Genomic DNA, 18106 nt, shown 5'->3' on the forward strand with positions numbered 1-18106 from the left:
ACACAATAATGTGTATTGATTGAGTAGATATAATTTTGAGGGGCTGCTGCTCTGAACTTAGAATAAAGCCTTCAACATCTGAGTTTGGATTATATTCCATATTTGTATTTGTTATGGCTCTGGGTCCCCCTATCTCTGTCAGATGCATTGCTATCAAAATGCCATCCACGTTTTTGATGATGTGGCAATTTAGTTTGGTCCAACTTAAGTAAATGATGGGTACTCATGCTCACTTACAGTACTCATGTTTATGCAACCACAACAGCAAAATGAAACTATTATTATAATGTCCTTCTCCAGAGAAGCAGCTCAGCCAAAGACAGCAAATACCCTTGTACACGTCCTTGCTGTAACACACACTAGTTTGATATTGTGAATCTCTCTTTGCCATTACTGAAGCTGTTGTTTCCTTCTCCTTTCAGATGACTACTTAGTTCTTCCGTCTGGAAACCTCCAGATTCTCTCAGTGTCAGACCGGCACCAGGGCATGTATAGATGTGGTGCATTCAACCCTGTTACCGGGGAAACCGTCATGCAGCCTCATGGTACTAAGCTGTCAGTGAAACGTAAGTTTGATGACATTTTATTTAAGACTCAGGAGTTTTCATATCAAGCCATACATCATTTAATTTGGGTTCTGTGTAGGTGCTTGAATTCCTCGAACACAGTGCTTTGATTTTAATGTAGTATTTTAAACAGCCTGAAATGGTAGTTGCATTATATAGTTCTTAAGACTTCATTTTAAGTTTGTTTAACTTTTTTATAATTTCCCAGCCATGTTATGTAGGATGCCAGGTCTGCTTAGAAACACCTTTTTTTTTGTATTTCCATTCAATTTGTCAACCTTCTATGCAATGTTGTCTGGTAATAAAGTAAAAATAACTCTCACACTGTAAACGCTGTTTGTACTTTATATAAATGTGTAATCAACCACAGTGATTAGGTGATACATTTTTTAAGATGCAACTTGAAAATGCTTGAAAAGTGCTTGAATTTGATTTTGGAAAAGGTTTATTAATCTTTTATTTCTGCTCACGTGGTTTCTCTGTTTGTTTAGATTCAGTCTCCCCCCCTCCTGTGAGGATAGTTTACCCCACCGCCCCACGGACTGCTTTGGCGCAGCAGTCTCAGCCGCTGACGTTGGAGTGTGTCGTGTCTGGAAGTCCTGCACCAGCAGCCAAATGGTTAAAGAACGGCAAGGAGGTCACACCGGGGCCTTCTCAGCAACAGCACAACAACCTGGTCTTTGTTGCCGTGGCGAGGAGCGATGAAGGCAGCTACACCTGTGCTGCTGAAACCAAGCAGGGGACAGTGATCATCGCTAACTATACTGTGAATGTTCTCGGTGAGAAAAGCACAAGAAAGGCTTTTAGAGCGTCGGGATTGTTTGCGTCTGACTGCATGGTGATGATAAGCGCTTCTCTTCACAGAGCCTGCGTCTATCACTGAGGGCCCGACCAATCAGATCGTCTCTCCTGGCTCCTCAGCTCGTTTCACCTGCGTAGCGACAGGAAACCCTTCCCCTAACATCACCTGGCTGTTCAACGCTGACCCCATCACCCCATCAGGCCGCTTCCAGATCTCTGCCTCCTCACTGGTGATTACAGACGTGACGCTGCAGGATGGGGGCGTGTTCCAGTGTCTCCTGGACAACGGGATTGGCTCGGCACAGTCATGTGGAATCCTCACTACGCAAACAGGTATGCGTCTGTCCTCTTAAGCCAATTGGGTGCTTTATTAAAGAAGCAACCCAGCTTGTATTAGTTATTAAAGGTGTTCTACTAAGTGCTTATTAAAGGCAGGCAACAAAAAAAGATGCCTCGTTTTCTTCGGGAAATTATTTGGTAAAAAATGTGTACAGTATATACAGTATGTACTTATTTATTAAAACATTAAACAGTGTATGTATTAAATGTCAGAACATTTTTAAGGATGCCCCTCACATCCTCAGAACTAAAGGAGATATACAAAATGCCTGTTTTATCTGACCAAAACCCAAAGATATTCAAATAAGACTAATTTTAAATACAGAAAACCCTCACGTCTTAGCTGCTGGAACCAGAACATTTAATTTTTTTCCTTTGACATCTTGGCGTTTCCAAGTCTTACTGTCAACTGCTCAAATACAACCCAAGCAACAACGTTGTTGTCTTTCAAGTGCTTTTATTGTCGAAAGCGAAAACTAAAGTAAAGAGGCTATGCTGCCAGTGACAATGTGGAAAGCCTTAGTGTTTTTACCTTAACACCTTAATAAGTATGCGTGCAACTCGAGCAATATGCTCTTCCTTTGCGCAGAGCTTAAAGAGATGGCAGATACAAAAAGGTGCATTTTAAGATGTGCCACTTGACTATAAATTATGAAAATAAATTTTACCAGTGTTTTAAAGGTTAAGGCATCTTACCAGGGTGGGTGTCTGTGTGTCTGTACATACAGTATCCACAGGGAGTCATGGCTCTCTCTCTCTCTGTGTGTGTGTGTGTGTGTGTGTGTGTGTGTGTGTGTGTGTGTGTGTGTGTGTGTGTGTGTGTGTGTGTGTGTGTGTGTGTGTGTGTGTGTGTGTGTGTGTGTGTGTGTGGTGTGTGTGTGTGTGTGTGTGTGTGTGTGTGTGTGTGTGTGTGTGTGTGTGTGTGTGTGTGTGTGTGTGTGTGTGTGTGTGTGTGTTCTGAGGGGCTGGTAGGAGAGGCTTAGCCAAGGCCGCCCTCCTCCTGAGCCTTGAACTGAGCTTGAGAGTGAGCTTTGTGCACGCCGTCGGGGATAAGCCCCCGGACACTGGAATGTAAAGGAGTAGCCGTGGCGGGTTATGACGAGGACCAGACCACCCGGCTGTCAACATCATACACAACTGCCTTTTATTTATTAACACATCACAACGTTCCCCCCTCACTCTCCCCTCCACGCCGAGCCCCTTTCCTCAGCTCGGCCCGCTATCTGCAGAATGATTTCAGCTACAGGGGGAGGACGAATCAGACTGGATCAGGCGGCTCCACTGCCAAACACCCACACAGGAAGAAGAATGAGATGTAATATCTCTTTGCTGCAGCATACACAAAACAGAATATCAGGCTGATAAGATGTGAGGTTGGCTCGCTGGTTTTTGACGTACCAGGCACGGCCGCTTATCGCCTGCCCTTTGCATTTAGTGTAAACAGTATCGTTGATGTGAGTGCTCTGTTATTATTAGTAGCAAATCTGTTTGCATCACCATGACAACAGCCCTCTTTCATCCGTGGGGAGACGTGGTGTCCTTGTTTCCTCCCTACACGTCACAGCTAACCGCCAAACTATAGCCACAACAAGGGCTGAAAGGATTATGAGATCACTTGATCTAATTGAAAATGAATTCAAAATGGCATGAGTAAGGAAAACGACATAGATTCCAGCCCCTTGTTTTAGAGATGTACTCAATATCATTTGACCGCTGATTTTATATCTAGCCTACATAAAATGTTTTTTGGGGCATTACTGTTCACTATTCACTATCTGACATTTTCTAAACCCAATTGATTAACCGATAAATTGTCAATGTTAATAATAATGGTCCCGTCCTCCCATCGCCAGGAAAGAGCCGTTGTGACGTAGGCCGTCAGTCAGGAATGTAAAAACACACATTCACTTGTCCTCCAAATAAGCAGAGCTCTGTCCAAAGCGAAGCTCTCGTCTGTGCTGGTAATCCCCTGTGATTTACTATCCCATTTACTCCCAGGTGTTCATGTGTAATGGACTGACCTTTTTTTTTTCCGAGAAGGAGCTGGCAGCGTATCCCCGTCCAGGTGTAGTAGCACTTACCGAACATTTATCACTCCTTGTCGTGAGGACGGAGCGGGCGGTGTGGCCTTAACTGCCTCTTTCTGCGTGCTGGTGCCCCTGCTTTGGTTAAGCGATGAGTCAGAGCTGTGGAGAGGGCAGAGGGAGGGAAGGTTGCACTGGATGTATTGCTGGGGTCTGGGGTATTTTAATGGTTGGCGTGCGGAATGTGTGGCAGCTGGCCACAATCCCAGGATCAGGTCTAGTGTTACCAGCCCCGAGCCTGTTTGTTTAACAAAGTGAACAGCACCAAACTGGACCCAAAACCTCGCCGCGTTAACCTCCTTCCTCACTTGTTTAAGTTTTAATTCGATGATGGTGCTCTTTGACCTCAGTGGCGTGGCTCAGATGATCTTGTGGGCTGTGTCCTCCAAACGTCTGTGAAAAAAAATTCCACCCGGTCTCTGCCAAACCGGTGTCAGCCGTAATAGCGCTCGCAGCTCGCATGATTCGTCCAGGTGGACCGCTCTGGCTCGGGCGAAGATTTAATGAAAAAACGAAACAAAGCGTGATTATGCGGTGTTGCCAGGATCCAGGTTTTTCTTGTTATTTTATGTAGATTAAACGGCTTGTTCCAAGTGTAAAACGTTCCAGCGCTGCTTGTCCTCTGTGGACATGTAGGCCACCTCGGTTAGTCTGACTGAGTCACTTTGTTGCCATTGCTTCAGCTTTAATAACATTGTGCTTTCTCCAGTGACGGTGTCCAAAACTCAGCACAACTTACATCTAAACCTAATACAACTGCATTAATGCATACAGTTATATTATGTAAAAGATTAAAAACAAAAACATACATTGAAATGTTTTTGAATCATAAATTGTTTATTTATGATGTTTCTGTTTAATTAAGGAATTCAACAATAAACTGTGGCTCAATATATAGTTTTGCAGTTTTTAGACAAATAAGATCAGAAATCAGGTTTTTTGCACAGTAGGTTTAACACTCAAGGAGTTCTTGTACGACATAGATATACTGTAATATACAATTTGACTATACAAATATGAAAACAGTATGATATGCTGAAATTAAATTAATGCCTTTTTGAACATTGAAGCATGACAACCTTTAATAAAATGCTATTGACTTCCGAAAATGTTACTTCAAAAAGGATAACACTTTTTTTTTTTCCAGTTTAATTTGTCGAGACAAAAGAAATGTGTGAAATCTACCTTTTGCTTTTGAACAAGAGATAAGAGGTTAAAGGTCAAATGCGTTTTGAATGTAAGCCTCTGTAAAGGACTATCCAAAGGTGGGAATAGTTTACCCTGAAAAACCGCTCCAGTCAAGGAGAAATCAGTAAGGAATCTTGTCACACATGTTAATAATCTTTCATTCTCCCTCCATGACAGATCCACAGCTGGGCTCCAGTGCCAGTGTGCTGCTGGAGGCTTCCCCCTCGCTCAACCCCATGCAGAGCGACGAGGGCCACGAGCGAGAGGACGAAGGCGAAGCGGTCAACGTGCCGGCCGACAGGAGAGAGAACCGACCCACTCCGGAGGCGCCAATTATCACCAGCCCACCTCAGACCCACAAGCCCGACATCTACGACCTGGAGTGGAGGTCGGGGCGTGATGGAGGGAATAAAATCAACGCCTATTTTGTCAAATATCGCAAGGTGAGGGGACAAATACACACCGCCATGTTTCACTTCTTTATGCCATCTTCATAAACACAGATCTTAGTTTCCCTGAAGCCTTCCTACACCAAATGAGAATGGGCAAAAATAAATCCTTCAGTCATAACAAGAGCACTCTGACTATAAAACTGCAGCGATACGAGTTGAGACTCCGTTGGCAGGAGGAGTTGGAAATTGTGACATACATCTCTTAGGGATGTTCCTGAGGCCGTTCCCTGCCGTTACTCAGAGGCTGTGGAGGATTATTTTAGAACGACACGTGATTCTGTTTTCCATTTTCCATTTCAGTCAAGTGTTTGTATTTGTCTGTTTGTGTGTCAGGTCGATGATTTGGGAACAGTGGTGGGGAGCTGGCACACAGTCCGTGTCCCTGGCAGTGAGAAGACCCTGCGGCTGTCGGAGCTGGAGCCCTCCAGTCTCTATGAGGTGCTGATGGTGGCTCGGAGCTCAGCAGGCGAGGGCCAGCCGGCCATGCTCACCTTCCGCACCGGCAAGGGTCAGTCAACAAAAAGACTTTGTTTAAAGCAATTAACAGCAATGTAACGCCAATTGATATGCCTGGTAGGCTGTTTAGTGCTTCTCGTGGTATTCCTGGGAATAACTTACCCCTGGACGACTCCACTGTGCTACTTTTAGACACAGCTACAAGAGAAAGAGGAACATTTTCTACTGCTGGAAGAGGAAATACAATAAATAACTTTCAACCATATTAGCCATAGGGATGTTAATAACTGAAGTAGAAACGGGTGAGAAAGGCTAGGTAAATACATCAAATAATACATCCCACTTGATACTAAATAACTGCTGGATGATTACAAATGTGTTGTATCCAGCCATAAACTGTGTATGAAGTATAATCCTAAACACAATCATAATGACTAGTATCATAATCGTAGTGTATGACTTTTGCTTTTTGTTTTTGAGACAAATGGAATCTAGAACAACCGCAAATGTACCACAGCAGGGTTGGCCAAATGTTCCCTGGTCAGAAATATGTAAATGACTGCCAGAAACCACAGATATGATTGCATCCCAACGTTGGTTCTTTGACAGAATCGTCCTTGGCCAAAAACAAAATGCCAACCAGACTGTATATATCCAACTCGACGGCAACTCCCTAAGAAATATTTGACCCCTCAATAAGGTCAATTTTTTGTCTGAACAGTTTTTAATGTATTGTGTTCTATTGTATTCTTTGTCAAATGTAACTCCATAGATGAAGCTTGTTTCCCAACCTTCGTTACATTGCCAGAAATAAAATGGTAGTGGATACAAATTGATGTTTCTGCCTACAAACAGTCAAAAAAATAAAAGTAGAAAAAGGCTTTTTACGCCATTAAAAAAAAAAAACGCTCAAATACCAAAAAAACTATTCAAATAACTGAGTTCATCTGAGATGCTACGGAATTAGTTAATTTAATTGTTACTTAACAATCTATTTAATTTGATTAGCATGAAGCTTCTGTTCCTTAAAACTGTTAAATCAGACAAACCCACTCATCTAAGCACCAACTAAGTGTAACTGCAGCGTTGTTCAGCGGAAACCTGAGACCCTCCCTGATAAAACCCGAGCAGCAGGAAACCAGGAGGACATTTTAGATTTCAGAGCCAACATCCGGAGCTGTTCCACATGCTTTTGGTGGAACTGATAGCCCTGAAGACCTTTCGGGCTTTATTTTCCTTACTCCCTTTCCTTTTCCTCCCTCAGAGAAGATCCCCACCGTCGTCAAGAATCCGTCCAAGCCTCCCGTTATCTCTCTGCCCCCCAAAGCTGCAGAGGACAAAACGCCTACACACTTTGGTGTCGTCATCCACGACAGAGGTAGGTCTGCTGTGATGTTGCTGCAGCTGCTGTGCAGAGAGTGACTGTGGGAATTTGGGGGGATTTTTTTTATAGAGTTCATGACTGGACTGTGTAAAATAAATCTCAGAGCTTAATGTTCAGATGTGGTCTGCTTTGTTTCTCTGTGCTTGGAGAACAAACGGACACGTTGACACGTTAGTCGACACGTTAGTCGACACCCTGTACTTGGATGAAATATGGTGTAAGCAGAAAGCTGCACAGTTATAGGGTTTGTGTGTGTTTATGTGTGTGTGCATGTTTACTAGCATGGCCTACTTTGCTGAAACTCACTTCTTCACTAACCCTCATTTCTCTCTCTTACTCTTTCCTGCCCTCTATAACTTTGTGGCTAAGAGCCGAGGCAGTAAGTACACATTCCTTCACGTCATGCCGTATTTTTTTTCCCGTTTTTCGTCTCTGTGAACGTGTTCCATCCTCACATGAGTCTGGATGCAGTGATGACGGTTGCCAATTCTCTCTCTGTGTGTTTTCTTAATTGGATTCCCAGAAGTTTGCCTTGCTCACAGGGTTATTCCTTCTTTCTTTTCTGCCCCCAGTACCCGAGGCACCAGACCGCCCCACCATCTCCATGGCAACTGAAAGCTCTGTGTATGTCACCTGGATCCCGAGAGCCAATGGAGGGTCTCCGATCACAGCCTTCCGGGTGGAGTACAGACGTGGTCGCAGTGCAGAGTGGGTCGTGGCGGCGGATAATATCTCGCCTCTCAAACTGTCTGTGGAAGTTCGCAATCTGGATCCTGGTGAGCTTTAATACTTTAGTTATTTAGTTACATAGTTGACCATTTCTTTGTTTATTTGTTGGTGGCAAAAGTGTTGAAGCATGCAATCAGTATGTGAAGCAACTATCATTTTGTTTTTGCAGCTTGTAAGATTATACTCATCAAATGTGTAAAAAGTTTCAGGTAGCATATATTCTACGGAAGCACTAAGAGGCAAAGGACAATAAAAACAATTCTGGTTACCAATTTTTTAAGTCTGTTATACAATTTCTCTTCTGTGTTTATCACTTACAAACACGTAACAAAAAAGATTTTGCTAGATCATCTTTCTAAATTGAAAAAATAATAATTTGATTTCATTTTTGTAAATGTTTGTTGTTGTAATACTCATTTTGGCCACAAGAGGCTGATTTGTATCTTCTAAATAGGGCTTAAAGCATTTATGTTTTCCTCCAGGTTAATTTTTATTGAACAGAAAGTACATATTTTGTGTGTAAGCATTTCAAATGACTGTCCTTTAACTGTCATGTCTTACTTTTGGCAACAAATGTATTGTATCGTTAATGGATTTTGACGGGCGCCAAGCTACATTTTTCAGCAAAACCCTTTCCCCTGTTTTACACATTTATTTTTAACTAAGAAAAACACTTTTTTTCCCCAACTTCTAAACTCACAAACTCTCCCTCTAGCCTGTAAGGGCTTCCATAATAACCTGTAATATCCTAAAATCAAAGCGGGTGTTTAAAACAAATTAGAATGAAAGCCATCTGTCATGAGCACTTCAGTATCCTTCAACAAGCTCAGCAATAAGACTAAAATGAATAATTAGAAACACAAACGGCAGAATTGGGTATAACCATAGTTGACTCAACTTTATTGATAGACACTAAAGGATAACACCTCCTCCTCTAACATCGCCCCTATCATTGTATTTCTTTCTCAGGTTCCTCGTATAAATTCCGAGTCATGGCCATAAACATGTACGGCGAGAGTCCCCACAGCATTCCCTCGAAGATTTACCAGGTGCCCCAAGCCAGCCCGCGCATCGCTGACCGCCCCGTGGTCGGACCCCACATCTCCTCCACTGACGCCATCAGTGACACGCAGATCATGCTGCGCTGGACTGTGAGTACAACATCTATAAGACTGGTGGAAGAAGGCCTTTTTTTTATACACCTTTTTTGCAGCTTCAGCTTTATTTTTATAACTTTGGGTATCATTCCTATCTGTAAACTACATTGTTTTCATCATGTTAATTTGGAAATAGATTATAGAAATAAGTTAAATAGGGCAAGAAACACAAGCAGTCATATTTGATGCAAACTTATTTTTACCATACGTGCCAGAGTATCGTAGTCCAGTTTCACCACCCTTTAAGAGTCTTTATTTATTGCTTTGCTGAACTTTGTAGCACATTTTACAATGCATAGGTACAAAAATACATCTAATACAATGTGTATAATAATTATTAAATATCATGGCTTCCCTACCAGCTTTTTATGTTCTTTTTTTTAAGGTCAGCACTCAAGACGTGAATGCTTTTCCTCCCTTTTTTTAAATCCGACTGGAGTCTTAAATGTCAGGTCTACAGCTCTGGTGTAATAGTTATGAAGAGTAGAAGAACGTAGCATACAATGGAAACACTAAAGAGAACGGGATTTTTAAGAGCAATACTTTAGTAAATGTCTTTCCCAGCTGGCTCACCTGTGTTTGAGCTGTGGTGGTTCTTTGGAGACTCAATCAGACTTTAATAGAGCGGCTGTGCTGATTCGAGCTCTGCTCTAACAAAGATAAAGAGGCCCTGTCATTCTACTTTTTGATTGCGCTCTCTTCAAAGCCGTTTCTCCTCAGCACCACAGTTTGGGTAAGCAGATGGATGCAGATAGTTCCCCACATTTACTTAACCTCAGACAGTCTCATTTATATCCTGAACCTTTAGACAGAAAGTGCAATTACAATCTTGCTTGCAGTCCTCTACATCTGCAAGATAACAAGCCTGCCATTAGCCGCCGGAACAAAATCCCTCTTTTCTTGTATAATAATTGCCTACCAGATTGCTTTAGTCTAACGTAATCTTTTTTTCCATCCTCATGCAGTATAGTCCCACAAGTAACAACAACACTCCAATCCAAGGCTTCTACATTTACTACCGGCCCACGGACAGCGACAATGACAGCGACTATAAAAGAGACGTGGTCGAGGGTGAGTGGACATTTGAATCTTTGTTTTTCTGCGGGTGTAGATTGTTTGTCGATGTCTCTGATGTTGTGTTCACGCTCTGCAGACTCGGAGTAGGGAGGGTAATGGATACTCAGTGTGAAGAGCGGGGTGTAGTGAAGAGGGGCATTACTGCCGTTTGATTTATAGAGAGTGCTGTCCCAGGGCAGCAGGGCTCTCTGAAATCTGTTTTTAATAAACGGTTGCCTTAGCTGAAATATGAGCCCGGCCAGAGGAGAGGGGCTCAGGTTGCTGCGTGGAATGCTAACAGAGGAGCCTGGTACAGGAGGGGAGGAGGGACATCATTCACTCTGCCCAACTCTTTAAAGGGGCCCTTTTATGCTAATTTCCAGGTACATGTGTATTGTGTGTCTCTACTGTGACATGTCTCCATGCTTTAATGTCAACACCTCTTTTCACCCTCTGTCTGAAACCAGAGCCTAGTCTGCTCTGATTGGTTAGCTGGCCGGCTCTGAAGTGATTGGTCAACCGCTTACTGTAGAGATGTCCCGCCCCTTAGCCTATCGCATACAATTTGTTTAAGCGCTAGCCATAGAAGATTGTGTGTTTTTATATAGTGATGTCAATATGTTAAGGAAGTAAACAAAGGAGTCCAATGGAGGCGTTTCAGGCAGGGAGGGGGAATGTCTGGGAGACAAACTCCTTCTGGAAGGAACTTTGGGATTTCAGCCTTTGCCGACCATTTACATGCACAAATACCTACTACAGGAAAGGGAAAAAGGCATAATAGGGCCCCTTTAAAATGTTAACTCCTTTTGGTAGCCATTTGAATCTTGGTGCTATGGTCACTTAGGTTTTTTTATAGCATATTTTAAATCGTTTTGTGAGCACACAGCTGTTGTTTATTTTTGCATTAGGGCTGTAACCAATGACTAACCTGCTGACTTTCTTTCAATCAACTATTTGGTCTTTTAAATGTAAGAGAATAGCAGAAATAGCATTTTGTCTATCAAACATCTGTTTCTGTATTGACTCTGATTTACAGTACAGAGTAGATTTAGTTTAACAGCAGCTTTCTCCTTTTGTTCCCACTTAGTACCGTTAAGATCTACCTTGGGACAGAAGTAGCTCACATCAGGGACCTTTCACACATACTATTAAACAGAATACAGCAAGCACAGCAGCATGTATCAGCCATGTTAACAAATGTGCATTTCTATGTTGGCTATTGTCGCCTCTTCTGTGATTTCAAAGCAATGTAGTAGTGTAGTGAGAGCACTGGTGTGTGTGTCTCCGTGTGTGTGTTTAGTGGGAATACTGGAACTAAGCCAGGACAAACATGAGGCTGCCATATATGGAGCTCATCTAGAGTAAGGCAACTGTCTGAGCCCTCGTGGGACTGAGAGGGGTCCGCAGCAAAGAAAGGGGGGGTTGAATGACAGAGCGAGCATGAAAGAACACGACCTGAAGTGCGAGACATGAATAGAAGGAGGGAAACACTGATCATGAGTTTACACAGTATCTGGAGCAATGTGAGTCAACACCGGCTCATAGAGGAAGTGGTTTCTCACCTTTGTCCTCCTTTTTTTCTTTTCTCCTCCCTCCCTCTCTCCCTCCTCAGGTGTGAAACCCTGGCACATGATTGGACACCTCCAGGCCGAGACATCCTATGATATCAAGATGCAGTGCTTTAATGATGGGGGGGAGAGTGAATACAGCAACGTCATGATCTGTGAGACCAAAGGTAAGAAACAATGACTCAACCAAAACCTCCAATTTATCAGAAGTCCAGGCATGTTTTCTGAGAAGGATGTAAGTTTAAGAGTGGCGTAATTACACAACGTAAATGTGCTGACTTTTACGAGAGCAACAACAATGGTTTGCATTCTATAGTTGCAGTACTGTGTTATTTTTCTGTTCCTCATGTCCTCTCCTCCCTCTCCGCTGCAGCGCGTCAGTCCCCGGGGTCGCCCAGCCTGCACCCCATCACCCCATCCTACCCCCACCTGCCGGACCCCCCCAGCCCACCTGGGGGGCTGCTGTACCTGATCGTGGGCTGTGTCCTCGGAGTGATGGTGCTCATCCTGCTGGCTTTTATCGCCATGTGTCTGTGGAGGAATCGCCAGCAGAACAACATGCACAGTGAGTGAACAGACAAGCAAGTCCCCAGGCTTACATAATAAACACTTACAGCGTGAGATCTTTGGATGATGCTTTTCAAAACATGCCTATCTCAGAGTATCCTTAAAATGTCCTAAAAGGCATTGAATTAATGTATTTAAAAAATAAGGCCTTAATTGGTATTAAATAGTTTTGAATCAACCTTAAAAAGTCTGACAAATGCTAAGACATGGGAGGTATGGTTTCATGTGTGCTTTTTTCTTCTGACATTGCATTGTAAAATCTCTGACTAATAATAGAAAACTTTTTAGATGATAAAAAAAAATTACCACATTCCTCTTAAATTAAGATTAAGTAGATTTCATTCAATTCCATTCAATAAAAACTGCTACTTTTACCATTATTTAAAATGAGTTTGCAGCACAACACGTACAAAGAGTTAACTCCATTTGAAGTGTCTCGTATATTAAAGATAGTTGGCCCAAAGGCAGCGTGTGAAGCATATTCCAAGTGTTCATAGTGCAAATATGGATCCCACTGCTCCTGCTAAAGTGTTTGCCATTGTTGGACGGACCCTTTATCGGACCTTATGGAACTGTAAAGAGTTGTAGTGCCAAGATGTTAGATAACAGTTTGAGTCACAGGTTCCGACTTATTGTGTGTAGTAATTCACCAAATCAGAGTGAATTCAACTAATTGGGGAATTGTATTGGTTTCTTAAAGGCATGTTGTTAACAGAGTTTCAGCTCTGATGTGAAAACAATGAGATTTTGTTCATCTACTTTTTTCGCCAAATATGAACACAGTTTTGAACAAACCCTGTCACTCGTCCTACACAATAGGTGGTACCACTCGAAGTGCAGTGTTTATTGTGTGTCTACAGACAAAGGAAGCAACTGTCTCAAATGTACAATATAGAGAACAAGGTATCTGGCAAAGATTCTATAAAAAGTATAGTATGGGCTGTCACTAAAAGTCGCACCTCAGATGGCTAACTCGGATGTTTTTGAACAGATGGTCAAAAACAAGAAAATATCTATTATTACTCCTTTAACTAGATTTTATTTTTATATTATATTTCTTTCAACCTGGTCTGTACCTCGGTCAACTTATATTATATATATATATTTTTTTTCCTACTTTCTAATGCTGTTTTATTTCTATTTTGAGATGTTTACATTTTAGAATTGTTTATTTCTACTCTTTTTAATTTCTACTTATGTGCAATGCCTTGGTTTTTATGCTGTTGCAACGCAAACATTTCCCAATTTGGGATCAATAAAATCTTACCTCACTCCTAACCATTCCTCCTCTCCCCTCTGTAGAGTACGACCCCCCCGGCTACCTGTACCAGCCTGCAGAGATGAACGGCCATGTCCTGGAGTACACCACCCTGCCTGGCTCCAGCCGCCTCAATGGGGGCGTCCACGGGGGCTACGGGCACAACGGCCCCATGTTACCCCAAGGGTGCCATCACCTCCACCACAAACATCCCAACGGCAGCCTGTTCTCCCCCGGACACCAACACAGCCACGATGGCAGCCTGCCCCGCAGCACCCTGGACTTCGAGCACTCGCACCCCCACCACCACCATAATGTGAGTGCTGCACCACAAAGTACTCCAAACCAAGAGACTGGACACATTATTCATAAACAAGTATAGAAGACAAGGCATGGTGTTAAATGTGGTGTGTGTGTTCTCTTGTCAGGGTGGAGGCATGTACACCGCTCTTCCCCAAACAGAGTCGTCTGACTGTATGAGCTGTCAGAACCTCTGCAACAATAACCGGTAAGAGAAGAAGTCTTTTTATAAACACCCTTATCTTTGACATTTGGGACAAATTCGTTCGGGGATTTATTTTTCAAGAAACCTGGGGATGTGTTGGTGTTTATTAATCAATAACAAACACAAGAATCCAAACCGTGAGAACTTGCGAGACAACCCGAAGACACGGTAGTTGAATAAATCATCTTCTTTGACTTACTATTACACATTCTAATGCATCGTGCACGGCTTTACTATCACTGCCCCAATTTCTTTTTTACATTTGGAGCTTCTATTGTGGTTTTTATAAATGAATCTTCTCATGTGTGCTGTCATATTCAATTATGTATAGTCTATATTTACTATTTCTGTTTCCGTTCTAAAATAAATGTAATTGAGGGTGCGGGTGAGGTTAGACTGCCCTGGGCATGCCTGGCATGTTCTGCATCAAGATGGAGGGCAAGCTGTTTTCTGGCTGCAATAAAAGTGCAAACAGATATGGATTTAAGAAGAGTATGTTGTTGCATAAACACATGTTGTGAATTGTTTTACTTTACAATACTGGAATTATTGGAAATGTTTGGATCACAGAAGTCGGAAACAATCGCACGCAGCCACCACTAAAATCAAATCCTACAATTAGTGTAGCCTAATCTTTATGTGCAACTGTGCAGAAATACAGTGTACAAATTATTCAAAAGATTATGTTTCAGGGAAATGAAAGTTGCACACACACACACACACACACACACACACACACACACACACACACACACACACACACACACACACACACACACACACACACACACACACACACACACACACACACACACACACACACACACACACACACACACACACACACACACACACACACACACACACACACACACACACACACACATTTCCCCCCCTGCTAGTGCTGTTTATGTACTTAAGGGTCCCTAGCATCACAGTTTACCCTGTGTGCACCCAGCCAGCAGACCTAATGAGACCTGTGTTTATTTACCTCTGGCTGCTGGGAAAAGAGGGGGTGTGGTCCAATCATGTGCCGATAGAGGCAAGCTGAGTTCAGGAAACATGATGAAGCTCTGTAACTGACTGCGTTTGTGAACATTACCGGAGAGCTTTAATCTCCAGATGAACTGTTAAAAACGATTGTTGCAGCTGTTCGACAGAGCTCCTGTTGTGTGAGAGCCTTCATCATGTCGTACATTGTTAGGTTTATTAGCACAAGAGTTTTCTGTGTCTGGCGGAAAAAACCCACAGATATCTGCAGAGGGGAAGAACCAGATTGCTGTGTGAAGCTGACAGTTGCCGGGCACCTTTTATCAACAAACCCCTTTTCTTTCCACCTCCCTCTGTCTCCGAGCAGATGTTACAACAAGACCAATGGCACTTTCTCCAGCGGCACTCTGCCTGTAATGCATCGCATGGCGCCGTGCCAGCAGGACGGTCTGGAGATGGTGCCTCTGGGCCAGGTTTCCTCGCAGTGCCAGGGCCCCGACAGCCACATGCACTCTGGTGAGCATGGGGCCGATGCAGGGTACCAGCCAGACGAGCACAGCGAGTCCTCACCCTCGCAGCATTCCTGCTGTCTGGTGGGGAACAATGAAAACTGTCCAGCAGACAACACTGGTGAGACACATGTTCATACCAAAAAGTGCTTATCTTCTTCTGTCACTCTGGTGGTTTCTTTCTGCAGAGATGAAGAAAGAAAACTGCAAAATCCCACTTCCTGATCAAAAATATGTGAAATATTCACAAAACTCTCTAATCTCTTGTCTTGTTGTTGACTTTTGAAAGTAATTTTGACTGGCAAAGACCTCAGAAAATGTCAATGTGTCCTTTTTAACTTCCAAAAAGTAAAGTCCATACCCATATCATGTTCTTTCAGGAAACTGCAACTTCTAACATCTTTGTTGGCAGTTAGCAGTTAGCGTAGCTTAGCTTAGCAAAAGGACGGGCAAAGCTTTACACAACTCTCTGAAGTCTATTCTTGTTGTCTCTTAAAAGTCACTTTGCCTGGCCTTTTTTGAGACCTCAGAAAACTTTAAAATGTAATTTTTTACTTGTCCATTTCATGTTAATTCATATTTAAATGCCTACATCTTTTGACAGAGCCAGGCTAGCTTGTTTCCCCTTCATTACAGTCTTTGTGCTAAGCTAGAATAGGTTCTTTAAGACATTCCCGTAAAAGTGTAAACATTAACTTCCAGTCCGTCATGGCTCGACACTATTGTGAAATCATACTCTTGACAGTTCTTCTTCATGCCTCACTAGTAGGTTTTCATATCATAGCCAATCCCCATGTTGTATGCAGTCTGCAGACCAACTATGCAGCGTCACCACAAATTACACTGAGGGCTCTCCAGAATCGGTTCTTGTCTTTTTTAATATGAAGTCTAAACCAAACATTCTGCTCTCCCTCTCTCTGTGTGCAGCTGAGGAGGAGCTGGAGTGCATGGACATGGAGGGGCCTGTGGTCTGCTGGGAGTCTCTCGGTCTGCCAGACTTAGACTGTGACGAAAAGCCTGGGTGGATCTCCAGCAGCAGCCTGGCAGGAGAGCTGATCCAGCCCGGCCCACAGGAGGTCTGAACACGGCCCACACGCTAGCACAATCTCCTGCAGCGCGGAGAGGAACCTGGCAGAGAGGCAGTGTTGGAAATATCACAGAGAAAGAGGACCAGCCATGGGATAGTCAGAGACACTGCATGTTACGGTGACAAAGACACAACAACCTTGAAAGGACGAGCAAAGTGTGAAAAGAGAGCGACTACAAGAGACTGAAACAAAGCCAGATGGAAGAGCAGAGGTTGCTCAAAGACTGAAACTATCCCACTGGAGGAAAGACTCTCATAACAGATCAAAAACTCTTCAGATGACTTATTTATTTTTTGTAGTAGTGAAATATTATTTCATATGAATGTATCTGTTTTAAAGAAAAAAGAAGTTTGTCTTTTATATTATTTATGCCTTTTGGATGAGAAATACTTTTTATTTTGTGTTGTTTTGTCCCTCTGCGTTCCACTCAAGCGTGGAGATTAGCAATTGTCTGTGTAAAGTTTTGTAATAATATAAAGAGAAGATATGGAAGAGTAAACTCCGGCCTATTTTCAATGTCTTTCCTCCCCTCCTTATGCGCGGCGCTCAGATTGTGAGTTTCCCGGCCCGGGTCCAAACCATCAATATTTCTGGCAGGCCTTTGATGTGGCTCTCTGATTGGCTGTTCCACTGCAGTGACCCCTGCACAGGGTGAACACTCCCTTCACTGTTCACATTAAGGCTGCTGCTCTTTGCTTCACTGAATTCTTGATAGCTCATCACTTTAAGCAAAACGCACTGTTGCTTTGAGGGCACTCTTGACCTACTGGCCCCAATCTGCTAGAGAAGTGGAGTAGTTGCATTAAAACAGAATTGTTAAGTGTGAGCAAATTGATGTATGGTACAACGGATCAGCTGCTACAGACAAAATACTTCCTACTTTTAAGGGAATATTATCTGATCGGGTACAAATCTCCAGCTACAAAAAGAACTACATTGGAAGTTAAACAATAACCATGTCATAAATAGCCCATCCAGACAGTTTCCTCGCTCAATAAGGATTTCTTGTTATGGTTACACTCAAATCATAAAAAACACATTTTTCTCCTTAAGCCTGAAAAAGCAGATTGTGTCATTTCATTGTACCGAGAAAATCTATGCCTGTGGATTGTCAAGAGTAAAAAAGATATTGGTTATTGAAGGCCACGAGGATATGCTGGAGTATTTCAAGCATTACGAAAAGAGTTTTATGAAATAACTCAAACAAAAAAAATAAAACTCCAATGGCACTAAGAGCCAATGGTGCTATCACATGCTGTAATATGGTCCGCTGTCCGGACTAGGGAAATAATTATCCGACTTTTGTGTGTCCATGAGATGTAAGACTTAATTTGAAGAATGACATGGACACTTCAAAGAAGACGTGGTGTAATGCATTTTATTCAGGGCGTTTCAACAATACTTTGACA

The 18106-nt window shown here is 42.8% G+C and overlaps 1 protein-coding gene across 1 annotated transcript in view; it reads left to right on the forward strand.

Moving 5' to 3' along the window:
• cdon (cell adhesion associated, oncogene regulated) overlaps window positions 1–17805 on the forward strand; it is a 32879-nt gene extending 15074 nt beyond the window's left edge. Inside the window, exons 5-19 of the mRNA XM_034097980.2 lie at window positions 423–566; window positions 1058–1345; window positions 1431–1700; window positions 5156–5421; window positions 5764–5938; window positions 7151–7264; window positions 7843–8046; window positions 8969–9150; window positions 10122–10227; window positions 11825–11947; window positions 12154–12345; window positions 13650–13921; window positions 14034–14113; window positions 15468–15730; window positions 16537–17805. Of these exons, the coding sequence (XP_033953871.1) occupies window positions 423–566; window positions 1058–1345; window positions 1431–1700; window positions 5156–5421; window positions 5764–5938; window positions 7151–7264; window positions 7843–8046; window positions 8969–9150; window positions 10122–10227; window positions 11825–11947; window positions 12154–12345; window positions 13650–13921; window positions 14034–14113; window positions 15468–15730; window positions 16537–16691 (2834 nt within the window). The 3' untranslated portion in view covers window positions 16692–17805. The remainder of the gene's footprint in view (window positions 1–422; window positions 567–1057; window positions 1346–1430; window positions 1701–5155; window positions 5422–5763; window positions 5939–7150; window positions 7265–7842; window positions 8047–8968; window positions 9151–10121; window positions 10228–11824; window positions 11948–12153; window positions 12346–13649; window positions 13922–14033; window positions 14114–15467; window positions 15731–16536) is intronic.
• The last annotated feature ends 301 nt before the right edge of the window (window positions 17806–18106 follow it).

The sequence above is a fragment of the Pseudochaenichthys georgianus genome, chromosome 13 (genome assembly GCF_902827115.2).
Source record: "Pseudochaenichthys georgianus chromosome 13, fPseGeo1.2, whole genome shotgun sequence".
In the NCBI taxonomy this organism is placed as follows: Eukaryota; Metazoa; Chordata; class Actinopteri; order Perciformes; family Channichthyidae; genus Pseudochaenichthys; species Pseudochaenichthys georgianus.